This window comes from Phacochoerus africanus, chromosome 5 (genome assembly GCF_016906955.1).
Source record: "Phacochoerus africanus isolate WHEZ1 chromosome 5, ROS_Pafr_v1, whole genome shotgun sequence".
NCBI classification, from domain to species: domain Eukaryota; kingdom Metazoa; phylum Chordata; class Mammalia; order Artiodactyla; family Suidae; genus Phacochoerus; species Phacochoerus africanus.
This window is the reverse complement of record NC_062548.1, coordinates 30003851-30024838: the sequence shown is the minus strand read 5'-3', so window position 1 is coordinate 30024838 and position 20988 is coordinate 30003851. Positions and strand designations below refer to the sequence as shown.

The window sequence follows — 20988 nt, the reverse complement described above, 5'->3', positions numbered from 1 at the left end:
TTTGTTTCCAACTTGGGAGAAGGGACGTGGGTTTATTGTGTGGTGGTTTTCATCATCACCCGTGGGCCTCGCTGTCTTCCTTTCCCCGTGTCTGATGTAGGCTGCATCTGGCTAAGCAGCATCCTTAACTGACCTGGCCTTTCAGTCCCCCCTATAAGCACTGTTATGTAAAGACACCTCTCACTGCCAGGGTAGCGACTTGGCAAATGAAAGAGGACTAGACTCACTAGTCTCCTCCCTTCTCCTAAAATAGCCACAGAACTCAGGGTTGAAAAAAGAAGCACCATGAAAGATAAATAAGAGGGAGCCAGAAGAAAATCTCTCTGCCCTTTGTTACATCAGAGTCTCTTTGGAGTTAGTTTCCAAGCGCGGAATTCATTCTCCATGTAGCAGCCCCAGTGCTGAAGTAAAAATCGTGTCATGGCATGTCATTCTTCCACTCAGGATGCTCCAGGAAGTTTCTGTCACACTTAAAAAAACCCCTCGGACGCCTCACCAGGACCACAACCCTGCATGACTATGGTTGTGATAGCCGTTTCTCCCTTCCTGCCCTCACCAGTGTGGCTCCCTTTCCCATTCTTTGACCGCACCAGAGGTCCTACCTGCCGCAGGGCCTTTGCACATGCTGTTTCTGCCTCTGGGAGTGCATTTCCTCCACATCTGAGCATGGTTGGCTCCTTTTTTATAATTCAGGGCTTGGCTCAAGTGCTGCATCTGCAGGAGCCTTCTCTGACCATCACCCTATTTCATGAAACTAACCTAACACTCTTTGCTATACCTAGTTTTTCATCTTTCGTGGTGTTGACTGCTGTTCTATATTATCTTATTTGTTTGCCTGCTTATTCTTTTCTGTGTTGACAGTGCTCTTTCCCCACTGGAATGTGAGCTTCCTGAGGGCAGGGTCTCTCTTATGTACTCTTAGCTCCCCAGAGCCTGAAACATTCATGTGGAGCAGATGAAGTAAAGGAATGTAAGATTGAGTTTGCTGTAACATATTTTTCCTTCCAGTTTTATTCATTTACTTTTTCTATAAAATTTTAAAGTTCTCGAGTTCCGTGGCTCAGCGGTGAATGAACCCAGCTCTCATCCGCGAGGATGCGGGTTTGATCCCTGGCCTCGCTCAGTGGGTTAAGGATCCAGTGTTGCCATGAGCTGTGGTATAGGTCACAGATGTGGCTTGGATCCTGCGTTGCTGTGGCTCTGGTGGCTACAGTTCTGATTGGACCCCTAGCCTGGGAACCTCCATATGCCGCAGGTGTGGCCCTAAAAAGACAAAAAAAAAAAAATTTTTTTTTTAAAGTCCTGAATAACATAATCTTTTTCCTCAATTATTCCTTCAGCTGACAGGAAAGCCTAAAGCTTCTCAATTGTATCTGCAGATTATTGTGTAGCTTGTAGTCAGTGTGTACACACGGGGCCACCTGCCTTTAAGTGTGATGTCCGGCTCTCTTGGGCAGCCTGAATCACTGTCGTCTCACCCTTTTCTGCACCTGCATTCCCTCGACTGGAAAGTGAGGGATTTTATTAAATGACCTTAGAGACTTATTTTTGCTTTTGGGTCTTAAGGCACACGATTCAGTCAAAGGAAGGGAAATTAACTCCTCCCGTCCCTTTTCCAAAAGGCAAGACTGACAAAATGGATTTAAGAATAACTTATCTTTTCTGGTCTGGATCTCTTAGAACTTGAAAGAAAGTTACTTTTAAGTGCTGCACTGGTTCAGGCCAGGAAAGGGAAAAATGGTAATTTCCCTTCCTTTTGAAAATGGCAAGTAAAAAATTTTCAAATGAATGAAGCATGCCAGAACATCTAAAAACAGGTAAATACTTGAGATTGCAATTCCCTAGTATCTGCACTTGTGATGAATGACTGTTCTCTGCTAGTGAGATACCTAGAATTTTATCTTTTGGCTGATTCCACAGGTATTTTGATCACCTTCATGGTGTGCCACCAAGTAGCAGAAAGTAGAAGCAGGGACAAAAGCGACCCACTGGACAACAAGATGAGACCAACAAGCTAACATTCATTGGCTGTGTTCGAAAGTAGGAGTTCCCTGGTAGCTCAGCGGGTTAAGGATCTGGCATTGTCACTGCTGTAGCTTGGGTCACTGCTGTGACATGGGTTCAAGCCCTGACCCAGGAATGTCTGCATGCTGTGGCTACGGCAAAAAAAAAAAAAAAAGTAATTAATTACGCCCATGTTGATTGAATCCAACAAATATAAAAGCACATCGAGTGGTGGAATCAGGCTCCCATGTTTAGAAGAAATCATTTTCGCAGTGGGAGGTCAACAAGGGCCTTATTGGTGTTGACCAGATTTTGTGTTTGTTTTTGTTTTCTTTTTTTTCATACCCTTTTCCATTCCTTATTAAGATGTATGTCATGCTTGGGCCTGGTTGGCAGTGCCAGAAAACTCAAAATCACAACAAAAAAGATCAGGGCTAGCAGAGCAGCCAGCTCGTGGTGCCAGCCATCCCAGGTTCTATCTCACTCTTGTGGTTCAGGATGGTAGTGGAGGTTCCAGCCATTGCATCTGCATTCCGGCCAGCAGGAAGGAAGAAAGAGTGGAGGTCAAGCCCCTTCCCTTACAGCAAATTCCCAGACATTGCATTTCTGTTTATATCCTGGAAGCAGAACTTGAGCCCAGGGCACACAGAGCTGCATGGGTGGCCCTGTGCCCAGCAGAAAATGTAAGTTCTATTATTAAAGAGGGAACGGATAATGGGGGAAAGTGGCAGCTTAACCACAAGGTGACTCAAGTCCTTGTGCCCGTATAAAGCTGGCAGCCTCCCTCTGTCTAGTTTCTCACCTCAGGGTCTTGGTTTCAAAGTCTGGTCCATGTGATATTTACTTGTTTTTATTTTTTACTTTTTAGAGCTGCACCCGCAGCATATGGAGGTTCCCAGGCTAGGGGTCAAATGGGAGCTGCAGCCACGGGCCTACACCACAGCCACAGCCTCCAAGCTACATCTTCGACCTACACCACAGCTCATGGCAAACACTGGAATCCTTAACCCACTGGGCGAGGCCAGGGGTCAAACCCGCAACCTCATGGTTCCTAGTTGGATTCGTTTCCTCTGCGCCACGATGGGAGCTCCCCATGTGATATTTAGAGCACAAACTTCCATCATAGTTCATGTTAGCATTGCAGGTTCCCCAGGCATCTGGGCCCAATACTCCGTAGTATCATCAGTTACTGGTGGGGACACCAAGAACCTCTGGATTAAATTAGAGGCAGTGGCTAAGAGGATCTTCTGAGGAGCCAAACTGCTTGAGTTGAAGTCCAGCTTGCTGTGCGCCCTGGGCAAGTCTCTAAATGTCTCTGTGCCTCGGCCTCTGGTTCTATAAAAGAGAAAAATAGGACTTCCCGTTGTGGCTCAGTGGTGAACAAACCCAACTAGGATCCATGAGGTTGTGGGTTCGATCCCTGGCCTCGATCAGTGGGTTAAGGATCCAGCGTTGCTGGGAGCTGTGGTGTAGGTCACAGACATAGCTCGGATCCCAAGTGGCTGTGGCTGTGGTGTAGGCCGGCAGCTGTAGCTCTGATTTGATCCCTAGCCTGGGAACCTCCATATGCTGCGGGTGCAGCTCTAAAAAGACAAAGACCCCCCCCCCCCCAAAAAAAAGAGAGAACAATGAAAGTGCATAACTTAGAGGGCTCTTGTGGGAATTAGGTGAGCTGACATCTGGAACACCCTCTGAATAGGGCCTGGCTCTTCGAAAGCCCCTGTGTGTGAGCTCATGGTCACCAAGAGTTTCCTAATAGTAATAACGCTATTTGGAAGGAAAGACACAGGACTGGGTGCCCCACCCCTAATTCTGCTCCGCCGTAACATTTTCCTATCCCAGGACTCAGAGCAGCTGTAACAGATCCCAAGAACGAGGAAGGCTGATGGGGCTTATTTCTGTATTACAGATCACTTCTCTCCAGAGAACGTAAATGACACAGCCAAAGAAACATGCTTAAATTGGTTTTTCAAGATTGCTTCCATCAGGGAACTGATTCCGAGATTGTATCCTTTTTTGTTGTTGTTGTCTGATGATTTTAAAGACAGGCTGCAAGCATTGCACTGTTCAATGGAAGCCATGTGATGGGATGCCCTGAAATTCCTGTCGAAAATTCGGTCCCTGCAAGTACGGGGCCAGCCACCTTGTCCAAGAAGCCCCTGGGCTCTGGTTCTGTATTTTTTTTTTTTTTTTAATATGATGCCATGTACCAGGCTTTCATTTCCCTAAGGAATATTTCCACATTAATTTTCTCAATTACGATGCTGTATCTTTATGTATTTTCTCTGGTTCCAAGAACTTGAACGGGATCAAGCTTCTCGGCACAAACACCAGTGTTGAAGGACCGAGAATGTGACACAGATGGAATCTTAGTTCTGGAAGTTTCATCCTTTCCCCTAAAGCCTCGATTCGAAATGCTGCAGACCCAGTTCAGATTTCAGCACGCCGCTATGAACCAGCGTGTAACATTTTCCAAATTTTATTTTAAATGAGGCTAAGACCTTGCAAAGCAGATGTAGAAACCACAAGCCACCAGCTAATTTAATTCGCTGGAATGCTGAGAGCCACCGTGGCCCCCTGTCCTGAGGACACATCTCGTTCTTTTCATGAATAGTTGAGGCTTTTCCCTGGAGGGGACAGGCCATCTGGAAAATGTCTTCCTTAACGGAATGTGTTTGTAGTTACGTGGAAGCATCCATCCTGAAGTGTAACAAGTTCCTCTCCAAAACGTAAGGCTCTTCTTAAATGTCCAGAACCACACATTTCCAAAAATTCTCTCACACACATGCACGCACACATGCACACACCACACGCTAGTGGCAACGTAATAGTAGCTGTCATTCTGTGAGTACTTAGTATGTAGCAGATCTGGTGTTTTAAGCACCTTCCATCCATTTTCTTAAATGAAGTAGAGGTAGCTTTATTTATTTTATTTTTTTTAGGGCTCCTCCTGCGGCACATGGAAGTTCCCAGGCCAGGGATTGAATCAGAGCTGCAGCTATGGCCTATACCACAGCCACGGTAACACCAGATTTGAGCCACATCTTCAGTCTACATTGCAGCTTATGGCAATGCCAGATCCTTAACCCACTGAGTGGGGCCAGGGATCGAACCTGCGTCCTCACAGAGACAACCCGCTGAGCCACAGCGGGAACTCCAGAGATGGCATTTTACTCTCCATCTTACAGAGAAGACAACTCTAGCGGGGAGAGGATGGTTGAGCAGCTCATGGAAGATTGGTTATGTGCCTTTGTTGTAGGTTTTTTTTAACCCCCTGCTTTTTAGGGCCACATTTGAGCCATATGGAGGTTCCCAGGCTAGGGGTTGAATCAGAGCTACAGCTGCTGGCCTCTGCCACAGCCACAGCAATGTAGGATCTGAGCCTTTTCTGTGGCCCACACCACAGCTCATGGCAATGCCAGATCCTTAGCCCACTGAGCGAGGCCAGGGGTCGAATCACATCCTCATGCACAAGTTGAATTCACTTCCTCTGCGCCACGGCAGGAGCTCCTGTATTTCAGTCCTAGCTCTGCTGTTATTAGCCATGTAGTCTTGAGAAAGTTACTTAGCGTCTCTGGCCCCTGCTCTCCCCCTGCATGAACAGGGCCCTGAGAAGGGGTCTTCGAGGGTCCATTGAGCTGCCCACTCCCCAGTGAGCGCCGCAGCCGGGGGCCCTCACTCAGTGTTTGTTGGCTGCTGTCCAGGGTGATGAGGACAGAGATGCCAGAAGCAAAAGCCTTTGCCCCTAAGCTCTCTGCTACTCCGGTTCACCTTGGACGTTGTTTGGAAAGGAGTTTGCAGAGCCGGAGAAATGAGATCTGCTCTCCGAGGGGCTGGTGTAGTACCGAGCGGTGTTGGACAGCATGTGGATAATCAGCTCCTCGAAGCCCCGGGCTGCCTCCCAGTGCTCTGAGGAGTAATTAGGTTGGATTTAGAATGTGTCCCAAGTGGGTTTACTTGGGACCCAGAGATGCCTGGTGGAGCATAGGGGAGATAACGCCATGTAGAAGAAACAGTTATTTTGCCCCACTAACGGGGGGCAAATGATGCCGCAGGCAGATGGGAATCCCAGGCGGCAGGAGAAATAAGTCACAGTTCCCATTGATGGGGGAGCGGATGTTGGCCCGAGGTGCCGGGTGTCCCATGCTAGGAAGCGCAGGGCCCAGGGCAGGGAATCAGTGTAAGGGGAATCCAGACATGGCAGATGGGTCGACATGGTCATGGAGCGACCAGTCCCTGGAAAATAATTGGGAGACAAAAATTATTAAATTAGTAAAACTAATGTAGCCTCAAGGAGGAAAAAAGTAGCGAGACCCAGCACTGAGCACACGGTAAAGAGAAGAGAAACCATTCAAAGAATGAATTGTGTCCTGAGAGAAAGACTCTCATTACATAGCCTTCGAACACTCAAGCTTTGACCTTGATTTATTCCTGAAACTGTTTTTTTTTTCCCCCTTCAGTGGAGGAAATTGAGCTTCGTTTTTATTTTATTTATTTATTCATTTTTTTGTTTGTGTATTTATTTATTTATTTATTTTTGCTTCTTAGGGCTGCATCTGTGGCATGTGGAGGTTCCCAGGCTAGGGGTCCAATCGGAGCTGCAGCCGCCGGTCTACACCACAGCCACAGCAACGTGGGATCCGAGCTGCGACCTACACCGCAGCTCAGGGCAACGCCGGATTCCAGATTCTTAACCCACTGAGCGAGATCAGGGATCAAACCCACATGTTCATGGATCCTAGTTGGGTTGGTTAAGAGCTGAGCCACGACGGGAACGCCCGTTCGTTTTTATTTTGAAACTGAATGAGTGGAGTTCTAGTGCGGAATGTGACGCTGTGCCGTCTTTTTGTCTCTAACAGGGGGATCTCAGAGTGTCTGCCGAGGCTGACCTGCATGATCCGGGGGATCGGGGACCCGCTGGTGTCGGTGTACGCCAGGGCCTACCTGTGCAGGGTAAGCACCGTCCCCACTCTCCCGTGTGTGACCGTGTCCCCTCTCCTTGAATGGTCATGCTTCTGCCTCCCTGCCGCCTCACAAGTCACTGCAAGAGTGGCTTTATTAGCTGCTAATTTTAGGGCACAGCTTGTCCACAGAAATCCACCGAGCGGTAGGGTTCCTTTTAAAAATTAATTTCAAAGTAGACCCACTTAGCAGTCACTCTAATTAGGGGGCATTTAAGGTCACCTTCTTACCAATGAACTGGTTTTCAGAATTAATTGTTTCTCCCTTCTTGGCTGGGAGGGAGGCTCCCAAGGCCTTTCGGCTGATAGGTTGCTTTTCATTGACTTGAAACTTGCTCTCCCTTTGTCTTTGAATTCACTTGTCTCACTGGTTTCTTGGTCTCTATGTTAAAGAGTTGGCTCGGCGTGTGAGTTGGCACGGGCTGCCTGGCAGGGCGAGGCGCTCCTGGCGACAACGGCGGGCGGTGGGGGCTGTGTCGCCTGCCTTTGCAGGGCTGCTCCGATGGGTGAGGGTTGTAAATCACTCGGCCTTTCTCTCCTTTAAAGCCCAGTGAAGCTCCTACTTAAAACTAGTAAGACACGGAGGATAGACTTGTGTTTGCCAAGGGGGTGGGAGAGGGAGTGGGATGGACTGGGAGTCTGGGGTTAGGAGATGCCAACTATGGCGATTGGGGTGGATGGGCAGTGGGATCTTGCTGCATGGCCCGGAACTATGTATCTAATCACTTGTGATGCAGCACGATGGAGGATAATGTGAGAAAAAGAATGTGTATATATGTATGACTGGGTCAGTTTAGCATACACGAGAAATTGACAGACATTGTAAATCAATTATAATAAAAAAATTTAAATACTACTCTGCCATCAAAAAATATATATATACACAAAAAAACTAGGAGTTCCTGTTGTGGCTCAGGAGAAGTGAATCTGACTAGTATCCATGAGGATTTGGGTTCAATCCCTGGCCTCGCTCAGTGGGTTAAGGATCTGGTGTTGCCGTGAGCTGTGGTGTAGGTCAGCAGCTGTAGCTCTGATTCAATCCCTAGCCTGGGAACCTCCATATGCAGGTGTGGCCCTAAAGAGAAAAAAAAAAAAAAAGCTAAGTAAGACTTTCAGTTATGAAAAGTGCACCCCAGGGAGAATTTACAGGTCTTTTTTCTTTAACTCACATGGGACCTTTGCCTCTCTCTGCTCTCAGCAGGAGCCCCTCTTGCTAGTTCCAGCAGTATCATTTAGAGAGGGGTTATTGTCCCTATTCTGGAGGGTTCTGATGAAACCCAGACTTCCTTGAGGACAACGCTACCATTGGAGACCACCCTCCACCCCTGGCTAGTGGTCCTTAATAATTAATCCTGGGAAATTAGAAGACAGGGGGCATAACCTTCGATCTGCTTCTTTTACATGACATCCAGCCTGTGATAGAAGCCCTGTGGTCTCCAGCATCACAAAGAAATCAGTCCTTGCCCTCAGCATGAGTAGCTGGCAGAGAAAGAAAGAGAGAGACAGAGAGAGAGAGAGAGAGAGAGATGGAGAGAGGAAGAAAGAAAGAAAGAAGGGAAGGAGGAAGGAGAGAAAGAAAGCAAAGAACTTTTCCATTCTAAGGGCACCTGCTCCCTCATAGTAACAGAGGCCAAAGTGTTTCTGCATTGCCATCTGTTTGAAACTTGGCGTGAAGTTTTCATACAGGAATATCAGATATGTTTCCTAGAGCCCTAGAGCCTCAGCTTAAGAATATACTTGAAGCTTGAATGCTTCTTCCATGTCATTGTTTGCTGATGGCCTAACATGTGCAAAACGCTGCCGGATCCTGCGGGGGGTGGGGGGGGGGGAAGATGTGAGAATACCCCCGTGTGCGTGTTTGCGCTCTGCCTCCTCTCCCCTTGTAGGACATGGCACATTCTTTGAACTCACGTTGACGTCAGTAACAGTAGAGTGGGAAAGATTTAGAATCGCAGTGTGTCTCTGACACACAGTTGTTAAAGAGAAATAGGTGCGGGGGCGAGTATCAATTCCTCGCAATCCTGTTTAGTTATAAAGTTTGAAGTAAGGTACATGAGCTAGCGAAAGATGATATTGGTTGCCTATTAATGGCAGATGCAACTTGAAAACTCAGTGCCAACGAGGAGAGAGTATAGACTCCCCCCCCCCCCCCCGAAATGAGCTGTGATGACAGGAGCTGTATTGGAGTCATTTGTGCCAATCCAGGCAGTGCACCAGTTCCCACAGCGGGGTGGTTACTGAAATCTTTTGATATAAAAAGAATGTGATGAGGAGTTCCCCTGGTGGCCTAGTGAGTTGAGGCTCTGGTATTGTCACTGTGTGGCTGGGGTCACTGCTGTGGCACAGGTTTGATCCCCAGCCAGGGAGTTTCTGCATACCACAGGTGTAGCCAAAAAAACCCAAGACACTGTGTATTCGTAAGGATTCTTTGAATTGCAAGTGGCAAAACCCCAGTTCACACTACTTTGAGGCAGAAGCAGGGATCTGTTGGCCCGTGCCTCTGAAGAGCCTGGGGTGGTGCAGGCATGGCTGATCCAGGGCCCCTGAGCCAGGGCTGGAACCATCTCCTCCACCCCTGCTCAGCTCTGCTCATCTCTGGGTGACTTGACTTCGTGGCTTTCTCTTTCTGTGAGGCGGAAAGGCTCTCATCCTTTTGGCTTCAGACCAGTGGCCAGAGTGCCTGTTCCCCAGTAGTTCCAGCCAGAGTTTCAGGGCTGATTCTGGCCTGGATCACCTTGGGTCCCTTGTCCAGGGTTAGACCAATCACTGTGGCCATGGGGTGGGATATGCCTCCTAAGAGCCTGGCTCGTGTGCCCACCCCGTGTGGCTCAGAGTGGGTCCATGGGGATGGAAGTTGCGAGTAACCAGCAACACTGAACCAGCACTAGGTGAACATCTTTCAGACCCACGCAGATTCCCAAGCTGCTCCCTTGGCCTAATGGGAAGAGGCGAACAAAACACAAAGGCAGCGAGCAGGCAGGGTGTGTGTGTGGGGGGGGAGCGCAAAGCTGTTTTATTAAAGGCAAGTGTGAGTAACTCCTAAGTCGTGGCCCCTTCAGCTCCCTCCCCACTGCTTGTCCACTGGGCCTTTTTTTTTTTGCTATCGCCTAACAGGTAATTATCGCCTTTTCTACGAAGTGATTAGTGGAAGGAAAGACAATAGAATCCAGAACACAGTAAAAGTGCCTCTGCCGTTTGCTGTTGGTGTTCTCTTCTGGTTTGTTTTAAATCTCTGTGCTTGTCCCTGGAAACACCCCCAACAGCCCTTGGAACTGCCCTTGGAATTTACCGCCCCAGTGGCTCTTGCATAATTCTTCTCAAAGGAATTCTTTACAGACATCTAACAAACATCGTTATCATTAATCTTCCTGACTTCTGGGTAAGGAGGGGGGTGAGTGGCAGAAATCTGCCCTCTTTGGAAGAAACCAGGTCCCAGAAAGCAACTCCCCTTACAGAGTTGTTTTCGTGCCAGAGCAGCAGTGTGGAACTGCGGTGCGGCGAGCTTGGTTTAAGGAACATTATAACGCTTTAAGTACGTCAGCACCCCACCTTAGCTCAGACCTGCACTTCCAACCCTAGGGCTCTGGCCACCTTCTCTATGATGAGCCAGTTTTTTGTTTTTTTTTTTCAGCTGAAAACACAGCAGTCTTTTTTTAAAACAGTGAACATAGGAGCTGATGGATGATAGTATCGTTAGGCTTTGTGCTTGCCTTGTGTAAAATAGGCTAAAATACATCCAAATTTATGTCTGTTTCCACGACTGCACAGCAAAGACTGAAGCTGTATATTTTAATGATGCAACAGTGAAGTCCCAGATGACTCTATTACATACCAGAATCTTTTTGTTTCATGTAATAAGTACAGCCACATGTGAGTTTATCATTTTTTAGAGAGGAAGGGAATATTGTGTACACAATCTAGAGTCCGTTTCTCCTCAGTACTGCATTGATTTGTTCACTTGGTCTTCAGTTCAGAAATACTTTCATTACCTTTGGAAAGTTGCAAAGATGATCACTGCACATGTTGCCCTTTTTCCATTAAAAATAGCTTCTGTGGTTTTTCTTACAAAAGCAAGACAAGGTTATTGAACAAGAAAACAGATAAGCAAACGAATAAAAGTTCACAGTGGAATACTACTCAGCCATAAAAAAGAACAGAATAATGCCATTTTCAGCAACATGGATGGAACTAGAGACTCTCATACTACGTGAAGTCAGTCCAAAAGAGAAAGACAAATACCATATGATACCACTTATATCTGGAATCTAATATACGGTACAGATGTACCTTTCCACAGAACAGAAACTCATGGACTTGGAGAACAGACCTGTGGTTGCCAAGGGGAGAGGAGGAGGGAGTGGGATGGGCTGGGAGTCTGGGGTTAATGGATGCAAACTATTTCATTTGGAGTGGATAAGCAGTGGGATCCTGCTGTGTAACCCTGGGAAGTATGGTCACTTGTGATGGAGTCTGATGGAGGAGAATGTGAGAAAAAGAATGTACATATGTGTGTGTGACTGGGTCACTTTGCTATATGGCAGAAAATTGACAGAACACTTAAGCAACTATAATAGAAAAAAAGAAAAAGCATTCATTAAAAAAAAATTAGGAGTTCCCGTCGTGGCGCAGTGGTTAACGAATCCGACTAGGAACCATGAGGTTGCGGGTTCGGTCCCTGCCGTTGCTCAGTGGGTTAACGATCCGGCGTTGCCGTGAGCTGTGGTGTAGGTTGCAGACGCGGCTTGGATCCCGCGTTGCTGTGGCTCTGGCGTAGGCCGGTGGCTACAGCTCCGATTCAACCCCTAGCCTGGGAACCTCCATATGCCGCGGGAGCGGCCCAAGAAATAGCAACAACAACAACAACAACAAAATTAAATTTCAGGCCCTCGCTCTGCCTGTCTGTCCATGTGAAATGACATTGCACTGTATATGTTATTTGCCCTCTACCTGCTTTTTTCTACGCTAAAGGTAATTTCATTTTGTTTGGCTGCAGGTGGGCATGGAGGTGGCGCCACATCTCAAAGAAAGCCTAAATAAGAACTTTTTTGACTTCCTCCTCACATTCAAACAGGTAAGAGAACACAGGTACAGAACGGTTAATCGATACGATAGTTCCATGATCACGAATTCATGAAACCCATTGGCTTTCCACGTCGAGATTGCCTTAAAGCTCTCTCAACTTGTAAACCCTGGAAAATGACACTCGCGTCTGTCACAGGCAATTAAAATGTGTTGATTGAACTGAACAAGCAGAGAGAATTAATATGCGTGTGTGAACAGGAAACGGCTCCTGTTGATCAGCCTTCCTTTTCAGCATCTGCTGACTCCGTTTTTATCAGGTTACTTCTCGGCACAGCACACATTCCCAGAACAGCTCAGCTTGGTGACATGGGACGCTTTCTGTGCGTCTTTTCTAGTTTTCAAAAACCTGAGAAACCAGGCCATTTCTCTCGGGGCCGTCCCTGGGCTAGCAGATCCGCACAGTCTTGAGTTCCATGCTCTTCTTTCTTACACGACCCCCATGCCCCTTTTCTAAGCGTATTCTTTGGGCTCCTGCAGATTCACGGGGATACGGTCCAGAACCAGCTGGTGGTCCAGGGAGTGGAGCTGCCGTCCTACCTGCCCCTGTACTCGCCTGCCATGGATTGGATCTTCCAGTGCATCTCCTACCACGCCCCCGAGGTAACTGCCTAGTGGCTTCAGTGTGAAGTTCCCCAGCGAGGAGGAATGTAGAGGCCCCTGCCCCTGCGTGCCCTGTGGCACAGTCAGGCCACAGCCTCAGCATTGCGGCTGGGTCTGCACTCAGCATGTTTCCGCCACTGCCTTGGTGAACAGCTCTGGGAGGGGGAAGTGGGGGCTCAGAGAGGGCAAACACCTCCATGAGGTCACACAGCTAGAAAATGGTGGTGCCTGGACACAAAACACCATCGAATCTGACTCCAGGGCTCATGGCTTCACTGCCTCTTCACTAACCTCCCTGCATTTCTTTTGTGTTTCTAATGAGTTAATAAAGTCCTTAGAGCAGGGAATCTTTTCTCTGTTTTGTGAAAAGTGAAACTCAGATACATAATAGCTTTTATATGATTTCTTTCTTTCTTTTTTGTCTAATGAAGCATTGTCAGGAATTAAAGGGAAGTCCGAATCGTAGCAGAAATGGTCTTTTTTCCCCCTAAGACGGAGGAGCAGTTTCAGTAGAACACCAGTTCAAATTGTCATCATTGCTGTGACAGATGAAGCTGCCTTTGTCTTGTTATTGATGGTTGAGAATTTATTCTACGTGTGAAGGGGAAAAAGGCCTTGTTATAAAACAAGGATACCTAGAGCAAAGCAAAATTCAAATATGCCTGCCTTTTCCCAGCAGCTGCATACACATATTTACAGCCTTGAAGAGAAAGAAAAAAGAGGAGTTCCCCAGTGGTGCAGTAGGTTAAGGGTCTGGCATTATCACTACAGTGGGTTGGGTCACTGCCATGGTGCAAGGTTGATCCCTGGCGCAGGGACTTCTACATGCTGTGGGTGCAGCCAAAAAAAAAAAAAGAAGAAGAAGAAGAAAAATACAACTTTGCTTAAGTAATCTCACTTTTAAAAATCTCCAGTAGAAGGAGTTGCCTGGTGGCTCAGTGGGTTAAGGACCTGGTGTTGTTGCTGCTGTGGCATGAGTTTGATCCCTGGCTGGGGAACTTCCAAGTGTCACAGGTGTGGCCAAAAAAAACCCCATAAATATCCAGTAGAAGTAATTGGATAGATGCATAAACACACACACATGTAGCTGTGTTCATGCTAGTGCAACACTGAAGACAACCATTAGAAGGGGATTGGTTAAATTATGGTTTGTATATTCAGTGGACTGTTACGGGGTCATTTAAATTGATGGGGACCCGTGTTGAAGTACATACTGGCCTGAGAGTGTTCACACCTGTTACTATGATGTGTCTGAAAATGAGAACGCTTGTTTCTTTCCCTCCTTATTTTAATGAAAAGTGAAATTGGATTAAAAACAAAAGGCACGTGCCATAGGGCACTCTTCCTTTTTATTTTAAGCACCAGTAATCCCAAAGGATGGCAGAAGCTGGGAATAGCGCTTTCCTGGGGAGTAAAACTCTAGGAAATCATTATTGCACTAAAAGAAGTGATTTGAAAAAATTAGGTCACCCGAATAATAATAAACTCTGATTCTTGGGGTATTATAAATAAGGAATTCACAGTATCTCATAGAAAAAATCATCGTTTTCAAAAAGCAGCAGAATGTCAGGGTGGAGGGTGGTATGGAAAATGTGTGTGACAGTATGATGCCTGCAAGCTCTTTGGTGCTGGCTGGGGCGTGTGCACTGGGGAGTTGGGCCCTGTGTGTCTTTAAGAGGCCCCTGCTCCAGAATCTAGGAGTTAGACTGCAGTGGTTGGCGATACACAGGACAGGTAGGTGAGGTGGGGAATGTGGAGTTAATCTGGCTGAGAAAAGGGAGAAATGCTGTCATCTGCAAATACCTGACCCCTGAAATTTCAAATCAAAATTTAACTGTCAAATCCCCTCTCCCCAAATCAGGGAGTGAGTATTCAAAAAGGCTTTTTTTTTTTTTTGCTTTTTAGGGCCTCACTCTTGGCATACGGAGGTTCCCAGGCTAGGGGTCAAATTGGATTTACAGCTGCCAGCCTACACCACAGCAACGCAGGATCTGAGCAGCATCTGTGACCTACACCACAGCTCCTGGCAAAGCCAGATCCTTAACCCACTGAGCAAGGCCAGGGATCGAACCCGAAACCTCATGGTTCCTAGTCGGATTCGTGAACCACTGAGCCACGATGGGAACTCCTCAACAGCTTTTTGTCTTGTCTGGTATGCAGTCCCATGATCCCTTGCTATGGTATGCGATGCAGGTTGTCACTGTTGAAAGAGGGAAGAGGAAATCGGTAGAGGCCAGGGCAGGTAGTCAGGCAGATCTGGGTTCAAACTGGCTGTGTTGCTTGGGCTGCTTGACCTCTTTGTGCCTCAGTATTACCAGCTGTAAAATGGGCTAATGATAGAATCTTCCGAGAAGGGCTGCTTGGAGGTGACTTTGATAATGCCAGTCACCGCATGGCCAAGGGCTGGTGCGTGGTAGGTGCCAGGCCCATGGGGGTGGTTACCATCATTGTGTTTGGCCTTGGCAAGTGGAAGCCTGGGCTGATTTGAAAGCCAAGAGGTGAGTGGGGGCCAGGAGAGGAGGGGCCGAGGGAAGGGACCTGTGTAAACACACAGTTAAGAGGCAAAATCAGGAGACAAGCCTTCCTGGAAAAGAGGGAGGAAGGAGGCAGACGGGGAGTGGACCAGGCTGCCGAGCTACTTGAACATCTGTCCCGGAGACCCAACAGCTCTTAAAGATTTTATTTATTTATTTATTTATTTATTTGGTCTTTTTTTTTTGCTATTTCTTGGGCCGCTCCCGAGGCATATGGAAGTTCCCAGGCTAGGGGTCCAATCGGAGCTGTAGCCCCCGGTCTACGCCAGAGCCACAGCAACGCGGGATCCGAGCTGCGTCTGCAATCTACACCACAGCTCACGGCAACGCCAGATCGTTAACCCACTGAGCAAGGGCAGGGATCGAACCCACAACCTCATGGTTCCTAGTCGGATTCGTTAACCACTGCACCACGACGGGAACTCCAGATTTTTGGTCAGGGGGATGATTTGAAAAAAGCAGTGCTTGAAGACTTCAGTCTGGCAGAAGCCTGCCAGATGGATGAGAGGAGAACCAGTTGGTAGCCATGAAAAAAGCAAGAGGCAGCATGGATAGGCGAGAATTTTCATAATCAGAAAACATTCATTAATAAAAATACATATTCAATGGAAGGAATTTGGGAAAAAATAGGTTAAAAGAGGCAAATAGCCACCTAAGATCCTGTGACCGTCCGTCCTGAGAAAGAGTTTAGAAGGCAGTGTTGGTTAGCTGTGAAGAATGGCTCAGGGAGGTGGGTCAGGAATGCTGAGAAGCTTTGAACCCTGAACCCAAGTAACTGCAATGGAAACTCCTTTTTTTTTTTTCTTTTTTTTAATGTTAACTATTGCAAAAAAATTATGACTCACAGAAAGCCCAGAGGATGGTTAGGATTCTTTAGCAATCAAGTGTTTTATACTTAAGTATGTGCATTTTTCAAAAACATAATGCTATTACACTTTTAATAGACTACAGTATAATCATAACTTTGACATGCACTGGGAAACCAAAAAATTCGTGTGACTTGCTTTATTGGGATATTCTCCTTGTTGCCGTGGTCTGGAACCGAACCCACAATATCTTTGAGGTCTGCCTGTATTGGTTGCTTAACTTGAGCTGTCTTTTTTTCTTTTGATCAAAGTACAGTGGATTGACAATGTTGTGTTAATTTCTGCTGTATTGCAAAGTGATTCAGTTATTCATATGCATATACAGGCTTTTTTATATTCTTTTCCTTTATGGTTTAGCACAGGATGTTGACTTTAGTTCCCTGCCTCTGCAGTGCGACCTTGTTGTTTATCCTTCTATATGTAATAGTTTGTGTCTGCTCCCCCCAGGCCTCCACTCCATCCCTCCCGCGTGGTAACTGCAAGTCTGTTCTCTGTGTCTGTGAGTCTGTTTCTGTTTCGTAGATAAAAGCATCTGTGTCATACTCCACATGTAAATGATATCCTGTGGTATTTGTCTTTCTCTTTCTGACTCATTTCACTTACTGTGATCATCTTTAGTTGCTGCAAATGGCAGTATTTCATTCTTTTCGTGGCTGAGTAGATCCATTGTGTATATGTACCACATTTTCTTTGTCCATTTATAACGAGGGACATTTAGGTTGTTTCCGTGTCTTGACTGTTGCGAATAGTGCTGCTATGAACATAGGGGTGTATGGATTTTTTTTTTTGTCTTTTTATGGCCGTGCTTGCGGCATATGGAGGTTCCCAGGCTAGGGGTCGAATTGGAGCTAGAGCGGCCAGCCTACACCCCAGCCACAGCAATGCCAGATCCGAGCTGTGTCTGTGACCTACACCACAGCTCATGGCAATGCCGGATCCTTAACCCACTGAGCAAGGCCAGGGATCGAACCTGCAACTTCATGGTTCCTAGTTAGATTCATTAACCACTGAGCCACCACGGGAACTCCTCCTCCTCTTCTTATAAGGACACCAGTCCTATCAGGTTAGGGCCTCATTTAATATGAATGACCTCCTTAAAAGCCCTGTCTCCAAACACAGTCCCGTCGGGGGTTTGCATTTCACTGTGTGAATTGTGGGGGACATCATTCACTCCATAACAGGACCCAAGCTGCTTTTTATTGGGCAGAGAGCGAAGACTGAATAAAATCAGGGTTCTGGCAGTGGGGGTACCAATAGTATCTCCGCACATCTTCATTATGCGGACAATACCCAGGACACAGAGGGACACAGCTGGAAAAGGCAGAATGGCACTAAAGACTCATTTTATTTCTAGGCCAGACTTAGGTACAAATCTCATTTCTTCTGCTTAGTAGGAACTGACTTCACCTAGCTGAGTTTTGACCTCCTTGTCTGTAAAGTGAGGATGAGTCTCCCCACTTTAATGAGTCTCAAAGGCTATTTATCGTGAGGAGTAAATGGGAAAACAAATGAAAAGCCCTTAGCCCCGGGGCTAGTTCTAGGTGCCTGGTGAGTGCGCAGGGTCTAGGCTGCTGTTGTCAGCTCTTTCGTCTTGGGATTGACCTTGTCTGTGGCATTCGGGACCTTCCCCAAACCACTGCCCTTATAGGAATACGTCTCCCATTGATTTTTTAAAAACAGGAGCTCTTTTGAAAGATACCTAATTGTCTTGAGATAGCTCTCAAGCCATTAATTGTATTCCAGCGAATTAAACATTTACTTCCTTTTGGGGGCAGGGGGAGGGGATGTGCTTCCAAAAGCACAGAGAGGAAGTGTAGCGAAGGGCGTGGCCTTGGATGCCCTACTGCCCAGGTCATGTCCAGCCCTGCATAACTGGCCATGTCACCTTGGCCCAAGCACATCCCTCTTCAGTGGCTCAGTGGCTCGTTGGTGCAATGAGAGACTAGAGAGCCTGCCTCCTTGTGGTTGTTGTGAGACGTGACATCATGAGACCCAAGTGCTTCTCACCATGACGGGCCAGCACCAGCTCCTGGCCCCATGTTGGTTATTTTTTATACTGAGAAATCCACAGGCACGAACGTGGCGGGTCTAGGGGAGTAAAGCACATTTCATTCTCATTGGTGCCCTAGAGCACAGCAGGTACCACTCTGATGTACCCTGCAGGAGGAATGGTACCTCCTGTATCATTGGCCAAAGGATGGGGAAACGTCAGTGGTGAGACTGGATGCCAAGAGTGCCTGAGGCCTGGCACGTTGTATGAAATGCCACCAGCATGAACTTTTTCTCCTCCATCCTCCCCATCCCTGCCGGGCACAGAGAATGATAGATATGGGCATGCGGCTACATTTATTTTAGAGTGTTACTTTGGAAGTCCGTTCCTAAGAAGTATCGCTTTAGGTCCTCCAACTTGGTGGTTTTTATTATTTTTTTTTTTTTTTTGACCAGGCTCTGTTAACCGAGATGATGGAGAGATGTAAGAAACTAGGAAACAAGTAAGTATTTTGAAATTTCATAAAGCCTGAGTTTGAAAATGGGGTTGGTTGCTTTCTTGGTGCTCAGGATGCTTGCTTGGGCAGGAGGGCCAATAGAGAAGCAGGACAGCGTGGAGATCAGGAATGTGGGACTCCAGGTGCCTGGCTTTAGGACTTGGCTTCACTCTTTCTTAGCCTCTGACCTTGGGTCACTTACTTTGACCCCTCTGTGCCTCGGTCTCCTGTCTGTAAAATGGGTATAGTAGTAGTTCTTTCCCTGTGGGGCTGAGATCAATGGGGAAGGTCAGGATAAACCCAAGTTCCTGTCTTCCGGAGGCTTCTTCTCTGCTCTCCTTTTGGTGGAATATATGTGAGCAGACTGGAGTGAGTTTTGTTCCCAACCAGGTCCCTAGGTCCTAGAACAGTACTTTTCATAAGAAATGTGGATGTAGGGAGTTCCCGTCGTGGCGCAGTGGTTAACGAATCCGACTAGGAACCATGAGGTTGCGGGTTTGATCCCTGCCCTTGCTCAGTGGGTTAACGATCTGGCGTTGCCGTGAGCTGTGGTGTAGGTTGCAGACGCGACTCGGATCCTGCATTGCTGTGGCTCTGGTGTAGGCTGGTGGCCGCAGCTCCGATTGGACCCCTAGCCTGGGAACCTCCATATGCCACGGGAGCGGCCCAAGAAAAGGCAAAAAGACAAAAAAAAAAAGAGAAATGTGGATATATATTTGTAGCTTGGATCATTATTTTTACTTAATATTTAGTTTTATTAGTGCACCAGCCTATGGAAGGCTCCGTTTTCTTCTGTTTAAATGAATTTGATGACTTTCTTATTCACCTGTACATCCATTGACTCAGCCACCCATCCATCCATTCTTCCACTCAGGTGAATATTTATTAAGTTCCGAAGATGCGTAGGACACCGCGCTAGTCTCTAGAGGTTGCCTTTTTGCTCATCCCCCTGACCCCGCCAAGCTTATCATTAAAGGGCTATTCGTCATCTTTCCTGGCAACGTACATCCTAAAATTAAGGAGCCTTTCATTCAGGGAGGCGCTGCTGACCTGGGCATGGTATGTCTTGCAGTGCCTTGCTCTTGAATTCTGTGATGTCAGCCTTCCGGGCCGAGTTCATCGCCACACGGTCCATGGATTTCATCGGCATGATTAAAGAGTGCCATGAGTCTGGCTTCCCCAAGGTAGGCTCTCGGCCTCCGGCTCGGTGGAGAACAGATAGGCAGTGTTTGCCTGATAGCTCTTCAGGCAGACACTGTCCGGTGTCGGGGGCAGCTTGGGCCAACAGGAAAACAAGCAAAGGCTCTTTCTGAAGAACACAGTGGACGATGAGTCAGCCCCTGGGATTGTGAGGCATGTGTAATTGCCTCGAGTCAGGTCTCCATGAGCCCTCAACCCGATCAGTTAGCTCACTAGACACGTGTAGGGACCACTTTGGTCTTCACACCTGTAAAACTGGATGGTCACTCCTTTCTGGAAAGCTTTGTCCAGCAGAATGTTATGGCCCACACGTTGGACCAGTGCACAGAGGCAGCTCTCTGTTTTGAGCAGAGTCTGACGTGCACCATTAGGTAGACCCTCAGACAGAGATTGTTGGAAGAGTAAGTGTGAGACAGGCCAAGCATTACAGCCTTTTCCTTTATGCCTCAAATTACTCTGGTTTAAAATCCCTAGGATCGTAATGGTTTGCTCTATGTCTTAGCATCTCCTTTTTCGCTCACTGGGGTTAAACTTGGCCTTGGCTGATCCCCCCGAGGGTGACCGACTTCAGATCCTCAATGAAGCTTGGAAAGTTATCACTAAGTTGAAGAATCCACAGGTGGGTGACCTTGTCGACCTTAGACTGACTGCTTTGAGTCCAAGTTATGCAGTGTATTTGTCCTCTTAAAACGTTTCTCTTTCAACTTATCACCCCTCTTTTTTGTTGTTGTTTAAATAAGTCTGCTTCCTGTCATTGCATTGTTAACCTGTAATGGATAACTGATAGCTTTAAAGATGTATTTCTTTGATTTTTGTGTCCCTAATATGTCTTATTCTTGAGGCCTTAAGATGCATCAAAGGTATAACATGATAAATAACTTGAGACTTTAAAAGACCCGGAGCTTCGGAAAGAGCATCCAAAGAGCAGCAGTCTACAGCACAGTTGACCCTTGGACAACACGGGTTAGAACTGCACAGATTGGCTTATACATGGATTTTTTTTCAGTAGTAAATACTATAATCTACGTAGTCTTCAGTGGGTTGTGTCCACAGAACCAGAATCACCAATACAGAGGACTTGTTGGTGTACAAGGCTGACTACAAGATACATGCAGATTTTTGACTGCCTGGAGAGTCAGTGCTGCAAACCTCTCTTCTTTCAGGGTCGACTTGTATTTGGAATTGAAAAAACCAGTTTAGCAGGCTCTTCTTAAATTGAAGATCAACAGCCAGCCAGTAATGAACAAAAAGGAAT

The 20988-nt window shown here is 47.0% G+C and overlaps 1 protein-coding gene across 1 annotated transcript in view; it reads left to right on the top strand.

Annotated features, from left to right (window-relative positions):
• The window catches only part of VPS35L (VPS35 endosomal protein sorting factor like), a 115553-nt gene that overhangs the window by 41696 nt on the left and 52869 nt on the right, over nucleotides 1–20988 (top strand). Inside the window, exons 10-17 of the mRNA XM_047780388.1 lie at nucleotides 3914–4010; nucleotides 4686–4733; nucleotides 6864–6957; nucleotides 11959–12036; nucleotides 12525–12647; nucleotides 18493–18539; nucleotides 19606–19717; nucleotides 20236–20352. Coding sequence (XP_047636344.1) covers nucleotides 3914–4010; nucleotides 4686–4733; nucleotides 6864–6957; nucleotides 11959–12036; nucleotides 12525–12647; nucleotides 18493–18539; nucleotides 19606–19717; nucleotides 20236–20352 — 716 coding nt within the window. The remainder of the gene's footprint in view (nucleotides 1–3913; nucleotides 4011–4685; nucleotides 4734–6863; nucleotides 6958–11958; nucleotides 12037–12524; nucleotides 12648–18492; nucleotides 18540–19605; nucleotides 19718–20235; nucleotides 20353–20988) is intronic.